The sequence below is a fragment of the Salmo salar genome, chromosome ssa27 (genome assembly GCF_905237065.1).
Source record: "Salmo salar chromosome ssa27, Ssal_v3.1, whole genome shotgun sequence".
NCBI lineage: Eukaryota > Metazoa > Chordata > Actinopteri > Salmoniformes > Salmonidae > Salmo > Salmo salar.
This window is the reverse complement of record NC_059468.1, coordinates 33,933,621-33,958,560: the sequence shown is the minus strand read 5'-3', so window position 1 is coordinate 33,958,560 and position 24,940 is coordinate 33,933,621. Positions and strand designations below refer to the sequence as shown.

General features: G+C 39.8%; 1 protein-coding gene across 4 annotated transcripts in view; it reads right to left on the bottom strand.

Annotated features, from left to right (window-relative positions):
- Positions 1–987: 987 nt before the first annotated feature.
- Positions 988–24,940, bottom strand: part of LOC106588990 (solute carrier family 45 member 4) — an 81,646-nt gene continuing 57,693 nt past the window's right edge. For 3 of the 4 annotated variants that reach the window (XM_014178587.2, XM_014178588.2, XM_014178590.2), the window contains 5 exons: positions 23,600–23,779; positions 22,311–23,479; positions 21,916–22,015; positions 21,045–21,256; positions 988–5,450 (listed from right to left, as the gene is read on the bottom strand). In XM_014178587.2, coding sequence (XP_014034062.1) covers positions 5,088–5,450; positions 21,045–21,256; positions 21,916–22,015; positions 22,311–23,479; positions 23,600–23,779 — 2,024 coding nt within the window. In that variant the 3' untranslated portion in view covers positions 988–5,087. The remainder of the gene's footprint in view (positions 5,451–21,044; positions 21,257–21,915; positions 22,016–22,310; positions 23,480–23,599; positions 23,780–24,940) is intronic. The other variant, XR_001324748.2, reaches the window with a different exon arrangement.

Here is a 24,940-nt window from a genome sequence, read left to right as displayed (position 1 = left end):
TGCCTCTGATATGGTGGACTCACTAAACAGAGAACATCCCTTGTCATCCCTACTGCCTCTGATCTGGTGGACTCACTAAACAGAGAACATCCCTGGTCATCACTACTGCCTCTGATCTGGTGGACTCACTAAACAGAGAACATCCCTGGTCATCCCAACTGCCTCTGATCTGGTCGACTCACTAAACAGAGAACATCCCTGGTCATCCCTACTGCCTCTGATCTGGTAGACTCACTAAACACATGCTTCATTTGTAAATGATGTCTGAGTGTTGGACGTGCCCCTGGCTATCTATAAATAAAAAAACAATAAAATGGTGCCGTGTGGTTTGCTTAATATAAGGAATTTGAAATGATTTATACTTTTACTTTTGATACTTAAGAATATTTTAGCAATTACATTTACTTTTGATACTTAAGTATATTTTAAACAAAATACTTTTAGACTTTTACTCAAGTAGTATTTTACTGGGTGACTTTGACTTTGACTTGAGTCATTTTCTATTAAGGTATTTACTTTTACTCAAGTGTGACAATTGGGTACTTTTCCCACCACTGGTAAGACATAGTATTGCAGTCTGGTAGATTTCCAGTAATTTAAATGAATCAAATACCCCCCTTGGTTTAGAAATAGTATATGACTTATGTAGCTTATGCCAGCAACTGTTTCACCTTATGATAAACATGATCTTACAGAGTGTGGCTTTAATTGAAAGAGGAAGCTGTGGTTAGCTCAGCGTAGACGACCTGTGGTTTGACCCGAGGTGGAATGTGATATGGTGTGGAGGTGTAGCTATTCCCTCTCCAGTTTTTTATTCATTTTATAACCCTGATAGGTCATCATTAAAGTTTGGCGCTTAATGCACTGATAGCCTTCATGTCTTCTTCGTCTACCAAGATCTTCGGACTGTACGCTGGCTTTACTCATATTGACCTAAAAACAAACCACCCTCTAACGTTAATATGACTTTATATTACACGTGTCGAGTAGTTCATAGATGATGCAGTTTATTATCATAGATACATAGCTAATATTTTGTTTTCAAAAGGTCATATATGAGTGCAATACAACAATAAAGCGACAGAAGCCCTTGAGTTTTTTTTTAGGTGCATTCAATACAGTGTTCTTCCATGGTTCTACATATGAAGCCGCAAGCATATTTACAGAATGTACATACAGTCCTTATAGAAAAAAAGCTCATACAAATAATCCGCTTTTTTATAGCAGCAAAATAAACTAAAATAGTATTTACTGCAAATACTGTTTTTCCCATTCTTTAAGTAATATCACTGATAAATTCATTACATAAAATACTATATGCAACTCCCATTGTCCTAAAATAAAATGACCTTATAAAAGTATCTTTAAAATAATGAGAGATGAATGATTGCATTCTCCTATCAAAAGAAAAGAGGGAAATTGATTGAGTTTAATTATCAAATTGAATTATACTTATTCAAAAACACATTTCTGTCTGAAAAGATAACAAATGAAATATTGGTATTGCAGTGTGACCTCAATCTTAGAAAATAAAGTGAATTGTAAACCAGATGATGCGCACGCGCACGTGTTTCAAACACATTCCAGTCCTCCATTACTGTAACATACCTCTTGCATTTGTTACAACTGTAAATATATATCTGTATTTATATATGTTATATTTAAATAAAGTGAAAGCATCCATTTAACATGAAAAGAGCTATATATATCAAACATATCCTGTTCTTTTTTTTTCTTTTGCAAGATTATTCTTTTCTTTTCTTCAAACTTTGTATGTGCAAGTTCTGTGCAGACCCTCTGCCCATCACAAAACAACAAATATTTTACATTCATGACTTTGTCACCTGATGGAATCAAAGAAACGCAAACTCCCAGCAGGCCTTTCAACATAGGCCACTATCTCAACATTCCAGAGTCAACAGCTAGAGGTTCAGGAAAACTATCATACACTTTCTTGCATTTTAGAAACACTCAAGTTGCACTTCAAGTATTCAACAAGGCATGGTTCTTCTCTTAAAAACCAAACCAATACTATGCTTATTTAGCTACGAGTACATGGTTGTTGTTTTTCATACAGTATAACTATGATACTATGACATACATACAGCCATGCATGAAAAAAGTTCACCCGACCCCAGTCTTAACACTTCCACCCTTGCTTACAGAGGCAGAAAACATTATTGCAACGATCGTCTGATTTGTCAAATACTTGATGCTCTCTGTTTGTTTACACTTCAAGTTTGGTTTGAATCTCCTCTTGACACTGAAAAGATTTCAGCTTTTTGTTTTTCAGTTGGACACATTAATGAAGGTTAAATTACACTTTCACAAATCTACCTCTACTGATTAACATGTATCCTTAACAAGAGACGACAGAGCGATGTACTCTGAAACTTCAATATAATAAACACGTAGGAGAAGGAAGCCATATCTCATATACGATAAGTATTCGTGTAGAAACACAGCCAACCTGGATATAGTTATTGGGTAGTCCCAGCTCTATAGCCCTAAGGCTCTGATCTGACCTCCTGGGGCCTGTCACAGCAGAGACACATGGGCCTGTAAAGCCATAACCAGCATACTCAACACAACAGACAGACCAGAGCCATAATGAGTTCCACAGTGGAGCTCTACTCCATCCACTAGTTTCCACCCTCAGTCCACCATGTCCTCTAAAGAAGAATGCCACTGAGCCCCCATTCTGGCTCAGGGTGCATGTAGGCCATGCAGAGCCAACATGTTGAGTTAACATTTAGCTAAGGCCGCTTCAGATAACAGCATAACTCGCCACAAGGCCCAAACCATGCAGCAACCAGGTGTTAAATGTAAACGCACTACAAGTGAGAGGATATAACTCTTCTTTTAATTTTTTACCCCGTTTTCTCCCCAATTTCGTGGTATCCAATTGGTAGTTACAGTCTTGTCTCATCGCTGCAACTCCCCGTATAGACTCAGGAGAGGCAAAGGTCGAGAGCGGTGCGTCCTCCGAAACACAACCCAACCAAGCCGCACTGCTTCTTGACACAATGCCCACTTAACCCAGAAGCCAGCAGCACCAATGTGTCGGAGGAAACACCGTACACCTGGCGACCGTGGCAGCGTGAACTGTGCCCGTCCCCCACAGGAGTCTCTAGTGCGCGATGGGACAAGGACATCCCTGCCGGCCAAACCCTCCCCTAATTGACGCTGGGCCAATTGTGTGCCACTCCATGGGTCTCCCGGTCGCGGCCGGCTGCGACAGAGCCTGGACTTGAACCCAGAATCTCTAGTGGCACAGCTAGCACTGCGATGCAGTACCTTAGACCACTGCACCACTCGGGAGGCCCCTGGATATAACTCTTCTATCAAGACCCATTACTTCAGTTAGAAAAATAAAAGGAAGACCTATATGGTAGGAAAATAATCAACTTGAATTCCTGCACAGTTTAAGTTCTGCCTAAGTGCTCCTCCCCCAATACTCCGACTTACACCCCCCCCCACGGGCGGGCACTCCCACATTCATCTAGCTAGTATTAGTTACATCCTCAAACAAACGTCAGCAGCTGAAATTGTGCAGCGAGTGACACAATCCATTAACAATGCAATTGAAACAAGACAAAGAAGAGAACGAATTGAAGCCTGAAATCTGTTTCTCCTCTGTGAGACAGAAGAGCTTCCAAGCTCCTTACAGTGCTCCTCAACTTCTGTCCTCCGTTTGGTATGCAATTCTCCGTAACTCCAATGCAGCATTGAGATTCTTTCTCATTTCCTTAAAGTGTTTCTGTTCTCCGTCAATGGTGAGGCCCTTGTGATCTCAGAAGGATATATTCTGAAAGGTGGAAAATAGGATCCTTAGTATAAATGACTAAAGAGGATAAAGATATATTTGTGTGGATCAGCATTTCCCCAAACTCGCTCCTGGGGACCACAAGGGGGGCACGTTTTGGTTTTGATCTAGCACTACACAGCTGATTCAAATAATCAAAGCCTGATGATGAATTCATTATTTCAATCAGCTGTGTAGTGCTAGGGCAAAAACCAAAACATGTACCCCTTGAGAGAGTTTGGGAAATGCTTGTGTACAGTAGATATAGTGTAACTCAGACGTGTCAAACTCATTCCACGGAGGGTCGAGTGTCTGGTGTTTTTAGTTTTTCCTTTCAATTTAGACCGAGACAACCAGGTGAGGGGAGTTCTTTACTAATTAATAACCTAAATGTATCAATCAAGTACGAGGAAGGAGCGAAAACCAGCAGACACTCGGCTCTGTGTGGAATGAGTTTGACACGTGGTGTAACTGGTCTTATTACAATTTCGTTTGTCATAACAGTTAGAAATACAATAATTAGGAGAAGTGATTGATTTACCAAACAATGCCTTCCTCCCCCTCCTCTCCTAACTGAGAAATCACCTCCTTACACATGTGCCGTTTCCTCTTAAAGCCACTAAAAACCTAAAGTCCAAAAAGTAAAACATCAACCCTGTAAATGATACCGGGCCTGGCCCATTTGGTGATAACAATGTCCTTCTGCAACATAATGTCAAAATTATATAGAGGAAAGTTAACTAAATAAACATGTTCAATCAAAAGAGCAATTTTCTGCATTTTCAAATGCTTCACTTATTAGAAGAATATAATATTTCTTAGAGACTCTTCGTCTTTTCCTTTATCTTGACCTTTGAATGGAAGTGAGAGTGAAGTGCATGTCTTTTTCCAGAGATCCCAGTTCAGCGCGTGAACGTCGGTCGGTCACATGTGTATCCACTGTCCCCTGATCTGTCCTTTCCAGTTGGACCGCCTCGATCGCGGCCCCTGGTGGCCCTGAGAGGGAGAGACGGCTGTCCTCTCCTCGCCACACCACAGTCCTTAGACCGTGACGAGCGAGAGACAGGCCCCAAATTAAATGAAATACAAGTCAAAACCTTAACACATCATAGCCCATGTGTGTCTTTGAGAAAGAGGTCGGTCAAGCAAATGCCATCAGCAGATTATTGGGTGGCAACGGTTGTAAAAAAGGAATGTCGTTTTTTATTTTTTGATGATGTCGTTGCATTGCTATGGTTACAGTAAGCTCCGACCTTTCCGGTGAATTGGCGATCACATCAAATTACAGAGTGGACTCGCACTGCACTTTACACATAGTGGTGGAGGCACCTTTCTTTGTCAGTTTTAGAACACTGGGTTTCTCCGTGACGCTGTTATCGCACACAGGCCCTGTTAGAGCCTTCTGCTCGCCCTTGGCCTCCGCGTCGCCGTGACTTGGGTAGATAACCAGGAACCAGGCGGTGAGGAAACCCAGGAAGGAGCCGCCGGACGCCACCATGGGGATGACCCGCACACTACCCGTGGCGTCCACTGCCGCGCCCAGCGCCGACGCCACCAGGATCTGGGAGATGTACACCTGGCACGACAGGATGGCACAGTCGATGCCGAAGCCCCGCTTGGAATTCCCCGGGCTGTGGTGGATGTACTGGGATAGAGGGAGCGGGGAGGTGAGAGGGAGGAGAGAGAAGAGAGAGGGAGAGAGAGTAGAGAGAGGGAGAGTAGAGAAAGGGAGAGAAGAGAGAGGGAGAGTAGAGAGGGAGAGAAGAGAGAGGGAGAGTAGACAGAGGTAGAGTAGAGAGAGGGAGAATAGAGAGAGGGAGAGAGGGAGAGTAGAGAGAAGGAGAGAAGAGAGAGGGAGAGAAGAGAGGGAGAGAAGAGAGTAGAGAGAGGGAGAGAAGAGAGAGGGAGAGTAGAGAGGGAGAGAAGAGAGAGGGAGAGTAGAAAGAGGGAGAGAAGAGAGGGAGAGAAGAGAGAGGGAGAGTAGAGAGATGGAGGGTAGAGGGAGAATAGAGAGAGAGAGAGGTAGAGAGGGAGAGTAGAGAGAGGGAGAGAAAAAAGGGAGAGAAGAGAGTAGAGAGAGGGAGAGTAGAGAGAGAGGGAGAGAAGAGAGAGTGAGATTAGAGAGAGGGAGAGAGAAGTGAGAGGGAAAGTAGAGAGGAGAGAAAAGAGAGGGAGAGTAGAGAGTAGAGAGAGGGAGAGTAGAGAGAGTAGAGAGAGGGAGAAGAGAGAGGGAGAGAGAAGTGAGAGGGAGAGTAGAGAGGAGAGAAAAGAGAGGGAGAGTAAAGAGTAGAGAGAGGGAGAGTAGAGAGAGTAGAGAGAGGGAGAAGAGAGAGGGAGAGTAGAGAAAGCGAGAGAAGAGAGAGGGAAAGTAGAGAGAGGGAAAGTAGAGAGAGGGAAAGAAGAGAGCGGGAGAGTACAGAGGGAGAAAATAGAGGGAGAGTAGAGAGAGGGAGAAGAGAGAGGGAGAGTAGAGAGAGTAGAGAGGGAGAGAAGAGAGAGGGAGAGAAGAGAGAGGGAGAGTAGAGAGAGTAGAGAGGTAGAGTAGAGAGAGGGAGAGAAGAGAAGAGAGAGGGAGAGAAGAGAGAGTAGAGAGAGGGAGAGAAGAGAAGAGAGAGGGAGAGAAGAGAGAGTAGAGAGAGGGAGAAGAGAGAGGGAGAGTAGAGAAAGCGAGAGAAGAGAGAGGGAGAGTAAAGAGTAGAGAGAGGGAGAGTAGAGAGAGTAGAGAGAGGGAGAAGAGAGAGGGAGAGTAGAGAAAGCGAGAGAAGAGAGAGGGAAAGTAGAGAGAGGGAAAGTAGAGAGAGGGAAAGAAGAGAGCGGGAGAGTACAGAGGGAGAAAATAGAGGGAGAGTAGAGAGAGTAGAGAGGGAGAGAAGAGAGAGGGAGAGAAGAGAAGAGAGAGGGAGAGAAGAGAGAGTAGAGAGAGGGAGAGAAGAGAAGAGAGAGGGAGAGAAGAGAGAGTAGAGAGAGGGAGAGAAGAGAGAGGGATAGAAGTGAGAGAAAGAGAAGAGAGAGTAGAGAGAGGGAGAGGAGAGAGGGAGAGAAGAGGTATGGTGTAAAATAATTGCTAAATTGTCATTGTAATACACAGGGTGTTCGTAACTGACTGACTTGTACCTGGTTAAATAAATGTTACATCATTTAAAACAATGTAGATATTATATCAACCTGCGTATAACCCGTTCTGGCATCCTCTAAGGGCATCTGGCATTAGTCTTGGCATAGTGACATCAATGTTAACGTTTCTGGATCTTTTCATGGACTGACACACAGCAGCATACAGCCTTGGGATAATCATAACAGTCAGCAGATGAAACATTACCACCGTCGGTTGGCACCTTCAATCTGCCCTCTGGCATGTAGGTCTGCAATAACATCCTTCGACAGAAGTTACTTCTACTGTTTATTGTATGTGATTTCAACTATATTTAATGAGATGTCCACTCAGTATGTTTACTTCAAAACGTTGTGGGGACATGTAAAAGAATGTAATAAAGCATCCACATTTTTGCTCTCATGTTCTCACACTGGGTGTGAATACCATGACCTCTGAACAGTGAATACCATGACCTCTGAACAGTGAATACCATGACCTCTGAACAGTGAATACCATGACCTCTGAACAGTGAATACCATGACCTCTGAACAGTGAATACCATGACCTCTGAACAGTGAATACCATGACCTCTGAACATCATCTGGTATACTGTATATTGATCTAGTAGGAAAGTGGTTCCCGATCTAGTAGGGCAGTCCCGTACCCCTTCAAACATTCAACCTCCAGCTTCGTACCCCCTCTAGCACCAGGGTCAGCGCACTCTCAAATGTTGCTTTTGCCATCATTGTAAGCCTGCCACACACACAGTACATGATACATTTATTAAACATAAGAATGAGTGTGAGTTTTTGTCACAACCAGGCTCGTGGGAAGTGACAAAGAGCTCTTACAGGACCAGGGCACAAATAATAATATAATAATAATCAATAATTTTTCTCTTTATTTAGCCATCTTACATATAAAACTTTATTTGTTCATCGAAAATTGTGAATAACTCACCACAGGTTAATGAGAAGGGTGTGCTTGAAAGGATGCACATAACTCTGCAATGTTGGATTGTATTGGAGAGAGTCATAAATGTAACGGACATATACCAGGAGCTGTGCCAGGCCCGCCACTCATCCAGCTGTAGCGCATAGAACTCACTGGCTTGTATGCGAAGCAGTAATTGTTTCAAAACATCTTCTGCCATGTCACTGATGCGTCATGAAACAGTGTTGTTTGATGAAGACATTGTCTGTATAGTTATTTTGGCCTTTTCCCCCAGCATTGTCCCAGTCATATCTGCAGCAGCAGGAAGAATTAAGTCCTCCACAATAGTATGGGGCTTGCCTGTCCTAGCCACTCGGTAGCTCACCGTATAAGACGCTTCTAGCCCCTACTTATTAATGGTATCTGTTGCTTTTATACATGTCTTACTACTCAAAAGTTGTCTTAATACTCGCTCAAAAAACTCCTTTGGCTTATTTTTCAAATTGGCATGTTTTGTATCTAAATGTCTGTACAAGAGTAAAGGTTTCATCGAGTTGTGAGATAGCACTTTTGCACATATAACACACTGTGGCTGAGGAAAGGCACTACTCCCAATACAAGTGAACCACAAATCAATGTAATGCTCATCATATTTACGCCTCTTCGATGGTCCAACGTCCTTGTCTGTTGTTCGGTGCTTTCCCGGGTAAGGGGGCAGTAGCTCTTCGGCTGCATCATATTCACAACTGTCAGTGTCCATGCTAGCTGGGCTAACAACACATGTAGAATTACTGATGCTAGCATTGGATGTGGTCGTGGAAGCAGAACAACTTGTGTCTTCAACAGGTGCAGGTGTAATACTGCTGGTAGTAGCAGTACTACCAGTAGAGCTGGTATGAGTCTCTATGGACGCGGGCCTTACTTTTGTTAACCATTCATCCATTTTAGAGCAAACAGAATGAGCAGCAGCTACGTTTGGCTACATACGGACCGTTAGTGGAATTCCCACAAGAGAGTAATGGTTAATGTGATTGGATGTTAATTATTTGACTAGGCTACCTGTATTTGACATTGTGTTGTATTTCGCTGATTTTAATTTTGGCAGTGAAACGAGGCTACTCAGGCGAGAAAAAAACCTCACCCAAATGTATATCCCCGTTGGAAAATATAAATGGACTGTTAGAAAATGTGAAGATCTTTTTTTTTTATATATATATATTTTTTAATGTGAATCACATTTTTATTTGGTGTACCCTCAGCGGCATTGCACCCCAGATTGGAAATACCTGCAGTAGGAGATGCTACTAACTAGCCTGTTATATCAGTGTATAGTAACTAACCTGTTATATCAGTGTATAGTAACTAACCTGTTATATCAGTGTCTACTAACTAACCTCTTATATCAGTGTGTAACTAACTAACCTGTAATATCAGTGTCTACTAACTAACCTGTAATATCAGTGTCAACTAACTAACCTGTTATATAAGCGTGTAACTAACTAACCTGTTATATCAGTTTCAACAAACTAACCTGTTATATCAGTGTCTACTAACTAACCTGTTATATCAGTGTGTAACTAACTAACCTGTTATATCAGTGTCTACTAACTAACCTGTTATATCAGTGTATAGTAACTAACCTGTTATATCAGTGTCTACTAACTAACCTGTTATATCAGTGTCTACTAACTAACCTGTTATATCAGTGTATAGTAACTAACCTGTTATATCAGTGTCTACTAACTAACCTGTTATATCAGTGTATCGTAACTAACCTGTTATATCAGTGTATAGTAACTAACCTGTTATATCAGTGTATAGTAACTAACCTGTTATATCAGTGTCTACTAACTAACCTGTTATATCAGTTTCAACAAACTAACCTGTTATATCAGCGTGTAACTAACTAACCTGTTATATCAGCGTGTAACTAACTAACCTGTTATATCAGTTTCAACAAACTAACCTGTTATATCAGTTTCAACAAACTAACCTGTTATATCAGTGTGTAACTAACTAACCTGTTATATCTGTGTTTACAAACTAACCTGTAATATCAGTGTCTACTAACTAACCTGTTATATCAGCGTGTAACTAACTAACCTGTTATATCAGTTTCAACAAACTAACCTGTTATATCAGTTTCAACAAACTAACCTGTTATATCAGCGTGTAACTATCTAACCTGATATATCAGTGTCTACTAACTAACCTGTTATATCAGTGTTGACAAACTAACCTGTTATATCAGTGTCTACTAACTAACCTGTTATGTTAGTCTATACTAACTAAGCTGTTATATCAGTGTGTAACTAACTAACCTGTTATATCAGTCTATACTAACTAACCTGTTATATCAGTGTGTAACTAACTAACCTGTTATATCAATCTATACTGACTAACCTGTTATATCAGTTTCAACAAACTAACCTGTTATGTCAGTCTATACTAACTAACCTATTATGTCAGTGTGTAACTAACTAACCTGTTATATCAGTCTATACTAACTAACCTGTTATGTCAGTGTTTACTAACTAACCTGTTATATCAGTCTATACTAACTAACCTGTTATATCAGTGTCCACTAACTAACCTGTTATATCAGTGTCTACTAACTAACCTGTTATATCAGTGTATACTAACTAATCTGTTATATCAGTGAATACTAACTAACCTGTTATATCAGTGTCTACTAACTAACCTGTTATATCCGTGTCTACTAACTAACCTGTTATATCAGTGTCTACTAACTAACCTGTTATATCAGTCTATACTAACTAACCTGTTATATCAGTGTATACTAACTAACCTGTTATATCAGTGTTTACAAACGAACCTGTTATATCAGTGTTTACTAACTAACCTGTTATATCAGTGTCTACTAACTAACCTGTTATATCAGTCTATACTAACTAACCTGTTATATCAGTGTTTACAAACTAACCTGTTATATCAGTGTTTACAAACTAACCTGTTATATCAGTGTCTACTAACTAACCTGTTATATCAGTGAATACTAACTAACTTGTTATATCAGTGTCTACAAACTAACCTGTAATATCAGTGTCTACTAACTAACCTGTAATATCAGTGTGTAACTAACTAACCTGTTATATCAGTTTCAACAAACTAACCTGTTATATCAGTGTCTACTAACTAACCTGTTATATCAGTGTGTAACTAACTAACCTGTAATATCAGTGTCTACAAACTAACCTGTTATATCAGTGATTACAAACTAACCTGTTATATCAGTTTCAACAAACTAACCTGTTATATCAGTGTCTACTAACTAACCTGTTATATCAGTGTGTAACTAACTAACCTGTAATATCAGTGTCTACTAACTAACCTGTAATATCAGTGTCAACTAACTAACCTGTTATATAAGCGTGTAACTAACTAACCTGTTATATCAGTTTCAACAAACTAACCTGTTATATCAGTGTCTACTAACTAACCTGTTATATGTGCTGCCGTATTCATTGACCTGGCCAAAGCTTTTGACTCTGTTAATCACCACATCCTCATCGGCAGACTCAGTAGCCTTGGTTTCTCAAACGATTGCGTCGCCTGGTTCACCAACTACTTCTCTGACAGAGTTCAGTGTGTCAAATCGGAGGGCCTACTGTCTGGACCTCTGGCAGTCTCTATGGGGGTACCACGGGGTTCAATTCTTGGGCCAACTCTTTTCTCTGTATACATAAATGATGTCGCTCTTGCTGCTGGTGAATCTCTGATCCACCTCTACGCAGACGACACCATTCTGTACACTTCTGGCCCTTCTTTGGACACTGTGTTAACAACCCTCCAGACGAGCTTCAATGCCATTCAACTCTCCTTCCGTGGTCTCCAACTGCTCCTAAACACAAGTAAAACTAAATGCATGCTCTTCAACCGATCGCTGCCTGCACCTGCCCGCCTGTCCAGCATCACTTCTCTGGACGGTTCTAACTTAGAATTTGTGGACAAATACAAATACCTAGGTGTCTGGTTAGACTGTAAACTCTCCTTCCAGACTCACATCAATCATCTCCAATCCAAAGTGAAATCTCGAATTGGCTTCCTATTTCGCAACAAAGCATCCTTCACTCATGCTGCCAAACATACCCTCGTAAAACTGACCATCCTACCAATTCTCGACTTCGGCGATGTCATTTACAAAATAGCTTCCAATACCTTACTCAACAAGCTGGATGCAGTCTATCACAGTGCCATCCGTTTTGTCACCAAAGCCCCATATACTACCCACCACTGCGACCTGTACGCTCTCGTTGGCTGGCCTTCGCTTCATAATCGTCGCCAAACACATTGGCTCCAGGTCATCTACAAGACCCTGCTAGGTAAAGTCCCCCCTTATCTCCGCTCACTGGTCACCATAGCAGCACCCACCTGTAGCACGCGCTCCAGCAGGTATATCTCTCTGGTCACCCCTAAAGCCAACTCCTCCTTTGGTCGTCTCTCCTTCCAGTTCTCTGCTGCCAATGACTGGAACGAACTACAAAAATCTCTGAAACTGGAAACACTTATCTCCCTCACTAGCTTTAAGCACCAGCTGTCAGAGCAGCTCACAGATCACTGCACCTGTACATAGCCCATCTATAATTTAGCCCAAACTACTACCTCTTCCCCTACTGTATTTATTTATTTCTTTATTTTGCTCCTTTGCACCATATTATTTATATTTTATCTCTGAACTTTCTTCAAACTACAAATCTACCATTCCAGTGTTTTTCTTGCTATACTTTATTTACTTTGCCACCATGGCATTTTTTTGCCTTTACCTCCCTTATCTCACATCATTTGCTCACATTGTATATAGTCTTGTTTTTTTTTCTACTGCATCATTGATTGTATGTTGTTTTACTCCATGTGTAACTCTGTGTTTTTGTATGTTGTCGAACTGCTTTGCTTTATCTTGGCCAGGTCGCAATTGTAAATGAGAACTTGTTCTCAACTTGCCTACCTGGTTAAATAAAGGTGAAATAAAAATAAAAATAAAATATCAGTGTGTAACTAACTAACCTGTAATATCAGTGTGTAACTAACTAACCTGTTATGTCAGTCCATACTAACTAACCTGTTATATCAGTGTCTACTAACTAAGCTGTTATATCAGTGTCTACAAACTAACCTGTTATATCAGTGTGTAACTAACTAACCTGTTATATCAGTGTCTACTAACCTGTTATATCAGTGTATACTAACTAACCTGTTATATCAGTGTCTACTAACTAACCTGTTATATCACTGTAAACTAACTAACCTGTTATGTCAGTGTGTAACTAACTAACCTGTTATATCAGTGTCTACTAACTAACCTGTTATTTCAGTGTGTAACTAACTAACCTGTTATATCAGTGTCTACTAACTAACTTGTTATATCAGTGTGTAACTAACTAACCTGTTATATCAGTGTATACTAACTAACCTGTTATATCAGTGTCTACTAACTAACCTGTTATATCACTGTATACTAACTAACCTGTTATGTCAGTGTGTAACTAACTAACCTGTTATATCAGTGTCTACTAAGTAACCTGTTATATCAGTGTCTACTAACTAACCTGTTATATCAGTGTGTAACTAACTAACCTGTAATATCAGTGTGTAACTAACTAACCTGTTATATCAGTGTCTACTAACTAACCTGTTATTTCAGTGTATACTAACTAACTTGTTATATCAGTGTGTAACTAACTAACCTGTTATATCAGTGTCTACAAACTAACCTGTTATATCAGTGTGTAACTAACTAACCTGTTATATCAGTGTCTACTAACTAACTTGTTATATCAGTGTGTAACTAACTAACCTGTTATATCAGTGTCTACTAACTAACTTGTTATATCAGTGTGTAACTAACTAACCTGTAATATCAGTGTGTAACTAACTAACCTGTTATATCAGTGTCTACTAACTAACCTGTTATTTCAGTGTATACTAACTAACTTGTTATATCAGTGTGTAACTAACTAACCTGTTATATCAGTGTCTACAAACTAACCTGTTATATCAGTGTGTAACTAACTAACCTGTTATATCAGTGTCTACTAACTAACTTGTTATATCAGTGTGTAACTAACTAACCTGTTATATCAGTGTATACTAACTAACCTGTAATATCAGTGTGTAACTAACTAACCTGTTATGTCAGTCCATACTAACTAACCTGTTATATCAGTGTCTACTAACTAAGCTGTTATATCACTGTATACTAACTAACCTGTTATGTCAGTGTGTAACTAACTAACCTGTTATTTCAGTGTATACTAACTAACTTGTTATATCAGTGTGTAACTAACTAACCTGTTATATCAGTGTCTACAAACTAACCTGTTATATCAGTGTGTAACTAACTAACCTGTTATATCAGTGTCTACTAACTAACCTTTTATAACACTGTATACTAACTAACCTGTTATGTCAGTGTGTAACTAACTAACCTGTTATATCAGTGTCTACTAACTAACCTGTTATATCAGTGTCTACTAACTAACCTGTTATATCAGTGTGTAACTAACTAACCTGTAATATCAGTGTGTAACTAACTAACCTGTTATATCAGTGTCTACTAACTAACCTGTTATATCAGTGTGTAACTAACTAACCTGTAATATCAGTGTGTAACTAACTAACCTGTTATATCAGTTTCAACAAACTAACCTGTTATATCAGTGTTTACAAACTAACCTGTTATATCAGTGTCTACAAACTAACCTGTTATATCAGCGTGTAACTAACTAACCTGTTATGTCAGTCTATACTAACTAACCTGTAATATCAGTGTCTACTAACTAACCTGTTATATCAGTGTCTACAAACTAACCTGTTATATCAGTGTGTAACTAACTAACCTGTTATGTCAGTCTATACTAACTAACCTGTTATATCAGTTTCAACAAACAAACCTGTTATATCAGCGTGTAACTAACTAACCTGTTATATCAGTTTCAAAAAACGAACCTGGTATAGCAGTGTCTACTAACTAACCTGTTATGTTAGTCTATACTAACTAACCTGTTACATCAGTGTCTACTAACTAACCTGTTATGTCAGTGTCTACTAACTAACCTGTTATATCAGCGTGTAACTAACTAACCTGTTATATCAGTGTGTAACTAACTAACCTGTTATGTCAGTCTATACTAACTAACCTGTTACATCACTGTCTACTAACTAACCTGTTATGTCAGTCTATACTAACTAACCTGTTATATCAGCGTGTAACTAACTAACCTGTTATATCAGTCTATACTGACTAACCTGTTATGTCAGTCTATACTAACTAACCTATTATGTCAGTCTATACTAACTAACCTGTTATATCAGTCTATACTAACTAACCTGTTATATCAGTGTCCATTTAACTAACCTGTTATATCCGTGTCTACAAACTAACCTGTTATATCAGTGTCTACTAACTAACCTGTTATATCAGTCTATACTAACTAACCTGTTATATCAGTGTCTACTAACTAACCTGTTATATCAGTGTATACTAACTAACCTGTTATATCAGTGAATACTAACTAACCTGTTATATCAGTGTCTACTAACTAACCTGATATATCCGTGTCTACTAACTAACCTGTTATATCAGTCTATACTAACTAACCTGTTATATCAGTGTCTACTAACTAACCTGTTATGTCAGTGTCTACTAACTAACCTGTTATGTCAGTGTCTACTAACTAACCTGTTATATCAGTGTTTACAAACTAACCTGTTATATCAGTGTCTACTAACTAACCTGTTATATCAGTGTCTACTAACTAACCTGTTATATCAGTGTATACTAACTAACCTGTTATATCAGTGTCTACTAACTAACCTGTTATATCAGTGTCTACTAACTAACCTGTTATATCAGTGTTTACAATCTAACCTGTTATATCAGTGTTTACAAACTAACCTGTTATATCAGTGTATACTAACTAACCTGTTATATCAGTGTCTACTAACTAACCTGTTATATCAGTGAATACTAACTAACTTGTTATATCAGCGTCTACTAACTAACCTGTAATATCAGTGTCTACTAACTAACCTGTTATATCAGTGTGTAACTAACTAACCTGTAATATCAGTGTGTAACTAACTAAACGGTTATATCAGTTTCAACAAACTAACCTGTTATATCAGTGTCTACTAACTAACCTGTTATATCAGTGTCTACTAACTAACCTGTTATATCAGTGATTACAAACTAACCTGTTATATCAGTGATTACAAACTAACCTGTTATATCAGTTTCAACAAACTAACCTGTTATATCAGTGTCTACTAACTCACCTGTTATATCAGTGTGTAACTAACCAACCTGTAATATCAGTGTCTACTAACTAACCTGTAATATCAGTGTCTACTAACTAACCTGTTATTTAAGCGTGTAACTAACTAACCTGTTATATCAGTTTCAACAAACTAACCTGTTATATCAGTGTCTACTAACTAACCTGTTATATCAGTGTGTAACTAACTAACCTGTAATAGCAGTGTGTAACTAACTAACCTGTTATGTCAGTCCATACTAACTAACCTGTTATATCAGTGTCTACTAACTAAGCTGTTATATCAGTGTCTACAAACTAACTTATTATATCAGTGTGTAACTAACTAACCTGTTATATCAGTGTCTACTAGCTAACCTGTTATGTCAGTGTGTAACTAACTAACCTGTTATGTCAGTCTATACTAACTTTCCCGTTATATCAGTGTCTACTAACTAACCTGTTATGTCAGTCTATACTAACTAACCTGTTATATCAGTGTCTACTAACTAACCTGTTATGTCAGTGTGTAACTAACTAACCTGTTATGTCAGTCTATACTAACTTTCCCGTTATATCAGTGTCTACTAACTAACCTGTTATGTCAGTCTATACTAACTAACCTGTTATATCAGTGTCTACTAACTAACCTGTTATGTCAGTCTATACTAACTAACCTGTTATATCAGTGTCTACTAACTAACCTGTTATATCAGTGTCTAGTAACTAACCTGTTATATCACTGTATACTAACTAACTTGTTATGTCAGTGTGTAACTAACTAACCTGTTATATCAGTGTCTACTAACTAACCTGTTATATCAGTGTATACTAACTAACTTGTTATATCAGTGTGTAACTAACTAACCTGTTATATCAGTGTCTACTAGCTAACCTGTTATGTCAGTGTGTAACTAACTAACCTGTTATGTCAGTCTATACTAACTAACCTGTTATATCAGTGTCTTCTAACTAACCTGTTATGTCAGTCTATACTAACTAACCTGTTATTTCAGTCTATACTAACTAACCTGTTATATCAGTGTCTACAAACTAACCTGTTATATCAGTGTATACTAACTAACCTGTTATATCAGTGTCTACTAACTAACCTGTTATATCAGTGTCTACTAACTAACCTGTTATATCAGTGTTTACAATCTAACCTGTTATATCAGTGTTTACAAACTAACCTGTTATATCAGTGTATACTAACTAACCTGTTATATCAGTGTCTACTAACTAACCTGTTATATCAGTGAATACTAACTAACTTGTTACATCAGTGTCTACTAACTAACCTGTAATATCAGTGTCTACTAACTAACCTGTTATATCAGTGTGTAACTAACTAACCTGTAATATCAGTGTGTAACTAACTAAACGGTTATATCAGTTTCAACAAACTAACCTGTTATATCAGTGTCTACTAACTAACCTGTTATATCAGTGTCTACTAACTAACCTGTTATATCAGTGATTACAAACTAACCTGTTATATCAGTGATTACAAACTAACCTGTTATATCAGTTTCAACAAACTAACCTGTTATATCAGTGTCTACTAACTCACCTGTTATATCAGTGTGTAACTAACCAACCTGTAATATCAGTGTCTACTAACTAACCTGTAATATCAGTGTCTACTAACTAACCTGTTATTTAAGCGTGTAACTAACTAACCTGTTATATCAGTTTCAACAAACTAACCTGTTATATCAGTGTCTACTAACTAACCTGTTATATCAGTGTGTAACTAACTAACCTGTAATATCAGTGTGTAACTAACTAACCTGTTATGTCAGTCCATACTAACTAACCTGTTATATCAGTGTCTACTAACTAAGCTGTTATATCAGTGTCTACAAACTAACTTATTATATCAGTGTGTAACTAACTAACCTGTTATATCAGTGTCTACTAGCTAACCTGTTATGTCAGTGTGTAACTAACTAACCTGTTATGTCAGTCTATACTAACTTTCCCGTTATATCAGTGTCTACTAACTAACCTGTTATGTCAGTCTATACTAACTAACCTGTTATATCAGTGTCTACTAACTAACCTGTTATGTCAGTCTATACTAACTAACCTGTTATATCAGTGTCTACTAACTAACCTGTTATATCAGTGTCTACTAACTAACCTGTTATATCACTGTATACTAACTAACTTGTTATGTCAGTGTGTAACTAACTAACCTGTTATATCAGTGTCTACTAACTAACCTGTTATATCAGTGTATACTAACTAACTTGTTATATCAGTGTGTAACTAACTAACCTGTTATATCAGTGTCTACTAGCTAACCTGTTATGTCAGTGTGTAACTAACTAACATGTTATGTCAGTCTATACTAACTAACCTGTTATATCAGTGTCTTCTAACTAACCTGTTATGTCAGTCTATACTAACTAACCTGTTATTTCAGTCTATACTAACTAATCTGTTATATCAGTGTCTACTAACTAACCTGTTATGTCAGTGTCTACAAACTAACCTGTTATATCAGTGTATACTAACTAACCTGTTATATCAGTGTCTACTAACTAACCTGTTATATCAGTCTATACTCACTAACCTGTTATATCAGTGTCTACAAACTAACCTGTTATATCAGTGTCTACTAACTAACCTGTTATATCAGTGTGTAACTAACTAACCTGTTATATCAGTCTATACTAACTAACCTGTTATATCAGTTTCTACTAACTAACCTGTTATATCAGTGTCTACTAACTAACCTGTTATATCAGTGTGTAACTAACTAACCTGTTATATCAGTCTATACTAACTAACCTGTTATATCCGTGTCTACAAACTAACCTGTTATATCAGTGTCTACTAACTAACCTGTTATATCAGTGTGTAACTAACTAACCTGTTATATCAGTGTATAGTAACTAACCTGTTATATCAGTGTCTACTAACTAACCTGTTATATCCGTGTCTACAAACTAACCTGTTATATCAGTGTGTAACTAACTAACCTGTTATATCAGTCTATACTAACTAACCTGTTATATCAGTGTATAGTAACTAACCTGTTAAATCAGTGTTTACTAACTAACCTGTTGTATCAGTCTATACTAACTAACCTGTTATATCAGTGTCTACTAACTAACCTGTTATATCAGTGTTTACTAACTAACCTGTTATATCAGTGTCTACTAACTAACCTGTTATATCAGTGTCTACTAACTAACCTGTTATATCAGTGTGTAACTAACTAACCTGTTATATCAGTCTATACTAACTAACCTGTTGTCTCAGTGTCTACTAACTAACCTGTTATATCAGTATGTAACTAACTAACCTTTTATGTCAGTCTATATTAACTAACCTGTTATATAAGTGTGTAACTAACTAACTAACCTGTTATGTCAGTCTATACTAACTAACATGTTATATCAGCGTGTAACTAACTAACTAACTAACTAACTAACTAACTAACTAACTAACTAACTAACTAACTAACTAACTAACTAACTAACCTGTTATATCAGTGTGTAACTAACTAACAACTAACTAACCTGTTTTGTCAGTCTATACTAACTAACATGTTATATCAGCGTGTAACTAACTGACTAACCTGTTACATCAGTGTTTACTAACTAACCTGTTATGTCAGTCTATACTAACTAACCTGTTATATCAGTGTGTAACTAACTGACTAACCTGTTATATCATTGTTTACTAATTAACCTGTTATGTCAGTCTATACTAACTAACCTGTTAGGTCAGGGTATACTAACTAACCTGTTAAGTCAGTGTGTAACTAACTAACCTGTTATATCAGTCTATACTAACTAACCTGTTATATCAGTATGTAACTAAATAACCTGTTATATCAGTGTACAGTAACTAACCTGTTATATCAGTGTATACTAACTAACCTGTTGTCTCAGTGTCTACTAACTAACCTGTTATATCAGTATGTAACTAACTAACCTGTTATATCAGTGTACAGTAACTAACCTGTTATATCAGTGTGTAACTAACTAACTAACCTATTATGTCAGTCTATACTAACTAACATGTTATATCAGCGTGTAACTAACTAACTAACTAACTAACTAACTAACTAACTAACTAACTAACTAACTAACCTGTTATATCAGTGTGTAACTAACTAACAACTAACTAACCTGTTTTGTCAGTCTATACTAACTAACATGTTATATCAGCGTGTAACTAACTAGCTAACCTGTTATGTCAGTGTCTACTAACTAACCTGTAATATCAGTGTATACTAACTAACCTGTTATATCAGTGTCTACTAACTAACCTGTTATATCAGTCTATACTAACTAACCTGTTATATCAGTGTGTAACTAACTGACTAACCTGTTATATCAGTGTTTACTAATTAACCTGTTATGTCAGTCTATACTAACTAACCTGTTAGGTCAGGGTATACTAACTAACCTGTTATGTCAGTGTGTAACTAACCAACCTGTTATGTCAGTCTATACTGACTAACCTTTTATATCAGTGTGTAACTAACTAACCTGTTATATCAGTGTTTACTAACTAGCCTGTTATATCAGTGTATACTAACTAACTTGTTATATCAGTGTTTACTAACTAGCCTATTATATCAGTGTATACTAACTAACTTGTTATATCAGTGTGTAAGTAACTAACCTGTTATATCAGTGAATACTAACTAACCTGTTATGTCAGTCTATACTAAGTAACCTGTTATATCAGTGTGTAACTAACTAACCTGTTATGTCAGTCTATACTAACTAACCTGTTATATCAGTGTGTGTAACTAACTAACCTGTTATATCAGTGTGTGTAACTAACTAACCTGTTATATCAGTGTATACTAACTAACCTGTTATATCAGTGTGTAACTAACTAACTTGTTACATCAGTGTGTAACTAACTAACCTGTTACATCAGTGTGTAACTAACTAGTATAGATCCTTACCTCTTTCATCTCATGGTATTGTCCCAGGAGAGCATAGGGGCAGTAGGAGATGCTCATGGAGATGATGCCCATGCTGCTGATCATCACCATGGAGACGTAGACGTTGGGGAAGATGGCCATGACAGCCGTACCGATGGAGAAGCCCAGCGTACCCAAGACGTAGATGACCTTGATGCTCAGGTCAAAGTTGTCCAGGTACTTCTGCAGTACGGCTGCAAACAACAGAATAGAATTGTTTATAAGCATTTGTGAATATAAACAAGGAGATGCTAAATCAAATGTATTTTATAAAGCCCTTTTTAAGTCAGCAGGTGTCACAATGTGTTTTACAGATACCCAGCCTAAAACCCCAAAGAGCAAGCAAAGCAGAAGCGAAAACAGAAGCGAAAGCGACCCTGGGAACCTAGATTTCATGTGGCCTCGTTGGTTTAGGTAACTCCAGTGTTATCCACACCGTGGCTCAACTGGATGGCATTCACCATGATTTAGTGACCAGTATCTAGTACAACATTCCTCTTGTGACTTCCTCTGGGTGTTTAGATCCTGGGTTGCTGTACAGCTCTTTGTGAGTAGTCTGACTGTACTTGTACAGGTCGTCTCAGCTCACTAGCTCATCACGGTCTAACCCTCCAGCATGTGAACAGAGCCACAGATAGCACATTGGGTGAAGACTGTGTGCACATTGTTCAGTACCGTTTTTATGGCTGCCTCAAAGCACACGGCCTGCACATGCCTGTGTATGGGCATGTGCGCTCATTCATTCATTGGTCACTTCATTTATTTGTTTTTCACTCGTTCGCTCATTCGTCCGTACGTCCATCCATCCATCCTTCCTTTCATCCATCATTCAACTCAGTGACTGGTCAGCGACCTGAGCAGGAGGCAGCTGTCAGGGCGTAGATGACCAGCCCCCAGCAGCCCATCTGAACTCCTTTGTGGTAGTTCTGCAGATCCGTGGAGTTAGCAGGAGCCTGGAGAGAGGAGATAAAACAACTCAGCTTAGTTACTGAGAGAGAATGTGAGGCTGGTAGCCCAGAGGTTAGAGAAGCGGGCCAGCAACCAGAGTTCAGCAGGTTCAAATCATAGGTCGGCAAGAAAATCTGGTGTGGAGTGAGTTTTTTGTGTGATCAATAGTTTTTTATTTGCAGAAGACAAGGAAAAAATACAAATGTACATTTATGCCCAAAAAGAATGCTTTGCCCAAAATAAATACAATTGTCTTTATAATAACGTGACACAATGACCTTGGAGTCCCAGCAGCCTTACCGTGGGGTCTCCGTGGTAAATGACCTGGCCCATGAAGTCAGTGTAGAAGACGGCCTCAGCTATGATGGAAAACCAGGTGAGGAGATGACAGACACACAGCCTCATCAGCTCTGGAGGCATCTTCAGCATGGACAGCCACAGCAGCCTGACCGTGGTCTCCGTCTCCCCCTCCTCACTCTCTGTATCCCCGCTGGAGTTGGTGTTGCCCGACTGGTGGCGCGCTCTGGGGTTCTGCTGTCTCCTCTTCTGTCTCCGCTGCACCTCGTAGATGTCGTTTAAGCTGCGCGAGGACTTGATGAGCAGCGCGGCGTTGGCTCTCCGGTAGCGGTAGCGGTGGGAACCCACGCGGCCGTAGTAGGAGAAGGTGCAGGACGGCTTGCGGTAGAAGATGTGGCGGCGGTGCCGCGTGGAGGCGTTGGTGCTGGCCGAGTTCTTCATGACCGAGCGGGCGTGCCCGTTGGCGCCCTGGCCCAAGCCGTTGGCGTGCGCCCGGCCGTTGGGCGTCTTCTGCTCGTTGACCTGGTTGTTGAGCAGCTCCTCCTCCCCGTCGCGGTCCTGCTCCTGCAGAAACTGTGACAGCCGGCAGATCTTTTTGGAGGTTTTGAGGAGGTCCTGGCTGCCTGTGCTGCTGCTGCGGCGTGGTGGAGAGCCGTGGTAGGATGATAGGTGGTCGGCGAAGATGGAGGGTTCGATGTGGCGCAGGAACAAAGCATCATGGTCCAGGTGATCTAGTGATGCATCGGTCATTTGCAGCACAGAGTCAGACTTGGACCTCACCATCTCCACATCCAGGAAGTCCATGTTAATGTCGCGCAACGAGCGCCCGTCCTCGCCCCCCTCTCCGTAGAACTCGTAACGGTCACAAGGGTCGTAGATGTCGTCTTCTCCAATGAGCTCCATGTGGGGGGTGTTGTGGCCGTGGAGCTTCCCCAGGGTGTCGTTGACCTTGTTGGCAGTGGAGGAGGCAGCGTCAGCTTCCTCGTCCAGCCGGTCCTGCTGGGGGCTGTACCGCTGCTCCTCGATGCTGAACAGATGCAGAGCCACCGAGATGGTGAACAAGATGGCGGCGAAGAAGAAGAGGATCTGCTCCTGGGACTTGAAGATTGAGCCCAGGAAGGTGTGGGTCCAGTCCAGACCGCCCAGCGCGTAGCCCACCGCTCCCCCACAACCTGGCGCAGACACACACATCATTTCCTCTTTGAGAATACTCAATCTATCAAAACTTTCACAGACATTACAGACACAGGTATGTGCATGGAAATATCCTGCTACTAAGACGTGTGTCATACCAGAGGAGAAGGCATGGATGTTGAGGGCCATGTCTTGTTCTTCGGTGTCCGCCACGTCTAGTAGGTAGGCCCTTATGGGACCCTCCGTGGCGTCTGCACTGAAGTCCAGCACCACCACTCCGAGCACCGTCAGAACGATCCCTATGGGCTGGTTATTTGGCACGTCGCCGACGGCAAGACCTTGAACACAACCAGAGACTGAGTTAGTATCCTAGCCGATATAACAGGTTCAGAAAACCATAGGCCTAATTCACAGACAGAGAGAAAGTTGGACACAGAGACCATTCCAGCAATATCCATCTTAGTTCCTTTCAGCCCTCCAACTAGGAGCACACTGCTGGATCAATAGAGAGAGAGAGAGATGGGGAGAGAGAGATGAAAAGAGAGGGAGAGAGAGAGGGAGAGAGAGATGAAAAGAGGGAGAGAGAGAGGGAGAGATGAGAGAGATGAGAGAGAGATGGAGAGAGAGATGAGAGATGGAGAGAGAGATAAAAAGAGAAAGAGATGGAGAGATGAGAGAGAGATGGAGAGAGAGAGATAGAGATGGAGAGATGAGAGCGAGATGGAGAGAGAAAGATATGGCGAGAGAGAGCGATGAGAGAGAGATGAGAGAGATATGGAGAGAGAGATATGGATAGAGAGAGAGATATGGAGAGAGAGAGAGATATGGAGAGAGGGAGAGAGAGGGAGAGGTGGGGAGAGAGAGAGATGGAGAGAGCGATTGAGAGAGATTTGCACATGTGAATCAATACCCGATTAGTGGGTTACGCCTTTTTACACACACACACACACACACACACACACACACACACACACACACACACACACACACACACACACACACACACACACACACACACACACACACACACACACACACACAGGACACACACACACAGGGCACACACACAGGACACACACACACACAGGACACATACACACAGGGCACACACACACACACAAAATAGATCCCAAATTCATACAACCAGTAGGCCTAGGCTACATTTTAAAAAAAACGATAAAAAGCAATAAGTCTGATGTAACAGATCAGAATGTTTAACTTTAAAATGTTGATAAACTATTATTTCTTTACATTATAAGCACAGCAACGCACACAAGTCAGGAAGCTACGTGTGAATGTTCATTATGCTATTAGCGGAAAACACCCCATATGCAAGAGGTTTCATGTGACAGATGAAAATAACCCTTAGAAATGTAGAAAGGTATGTAACGTGCTGAGGAAGCCTGCCTTCCGTTGCATATGTATTTACTGTTTGAGATGCTGCAGCAGCTCTCAACTGTCTGACAGATTTTTCTGCTCAAAGGCTCTGTATCTGTATG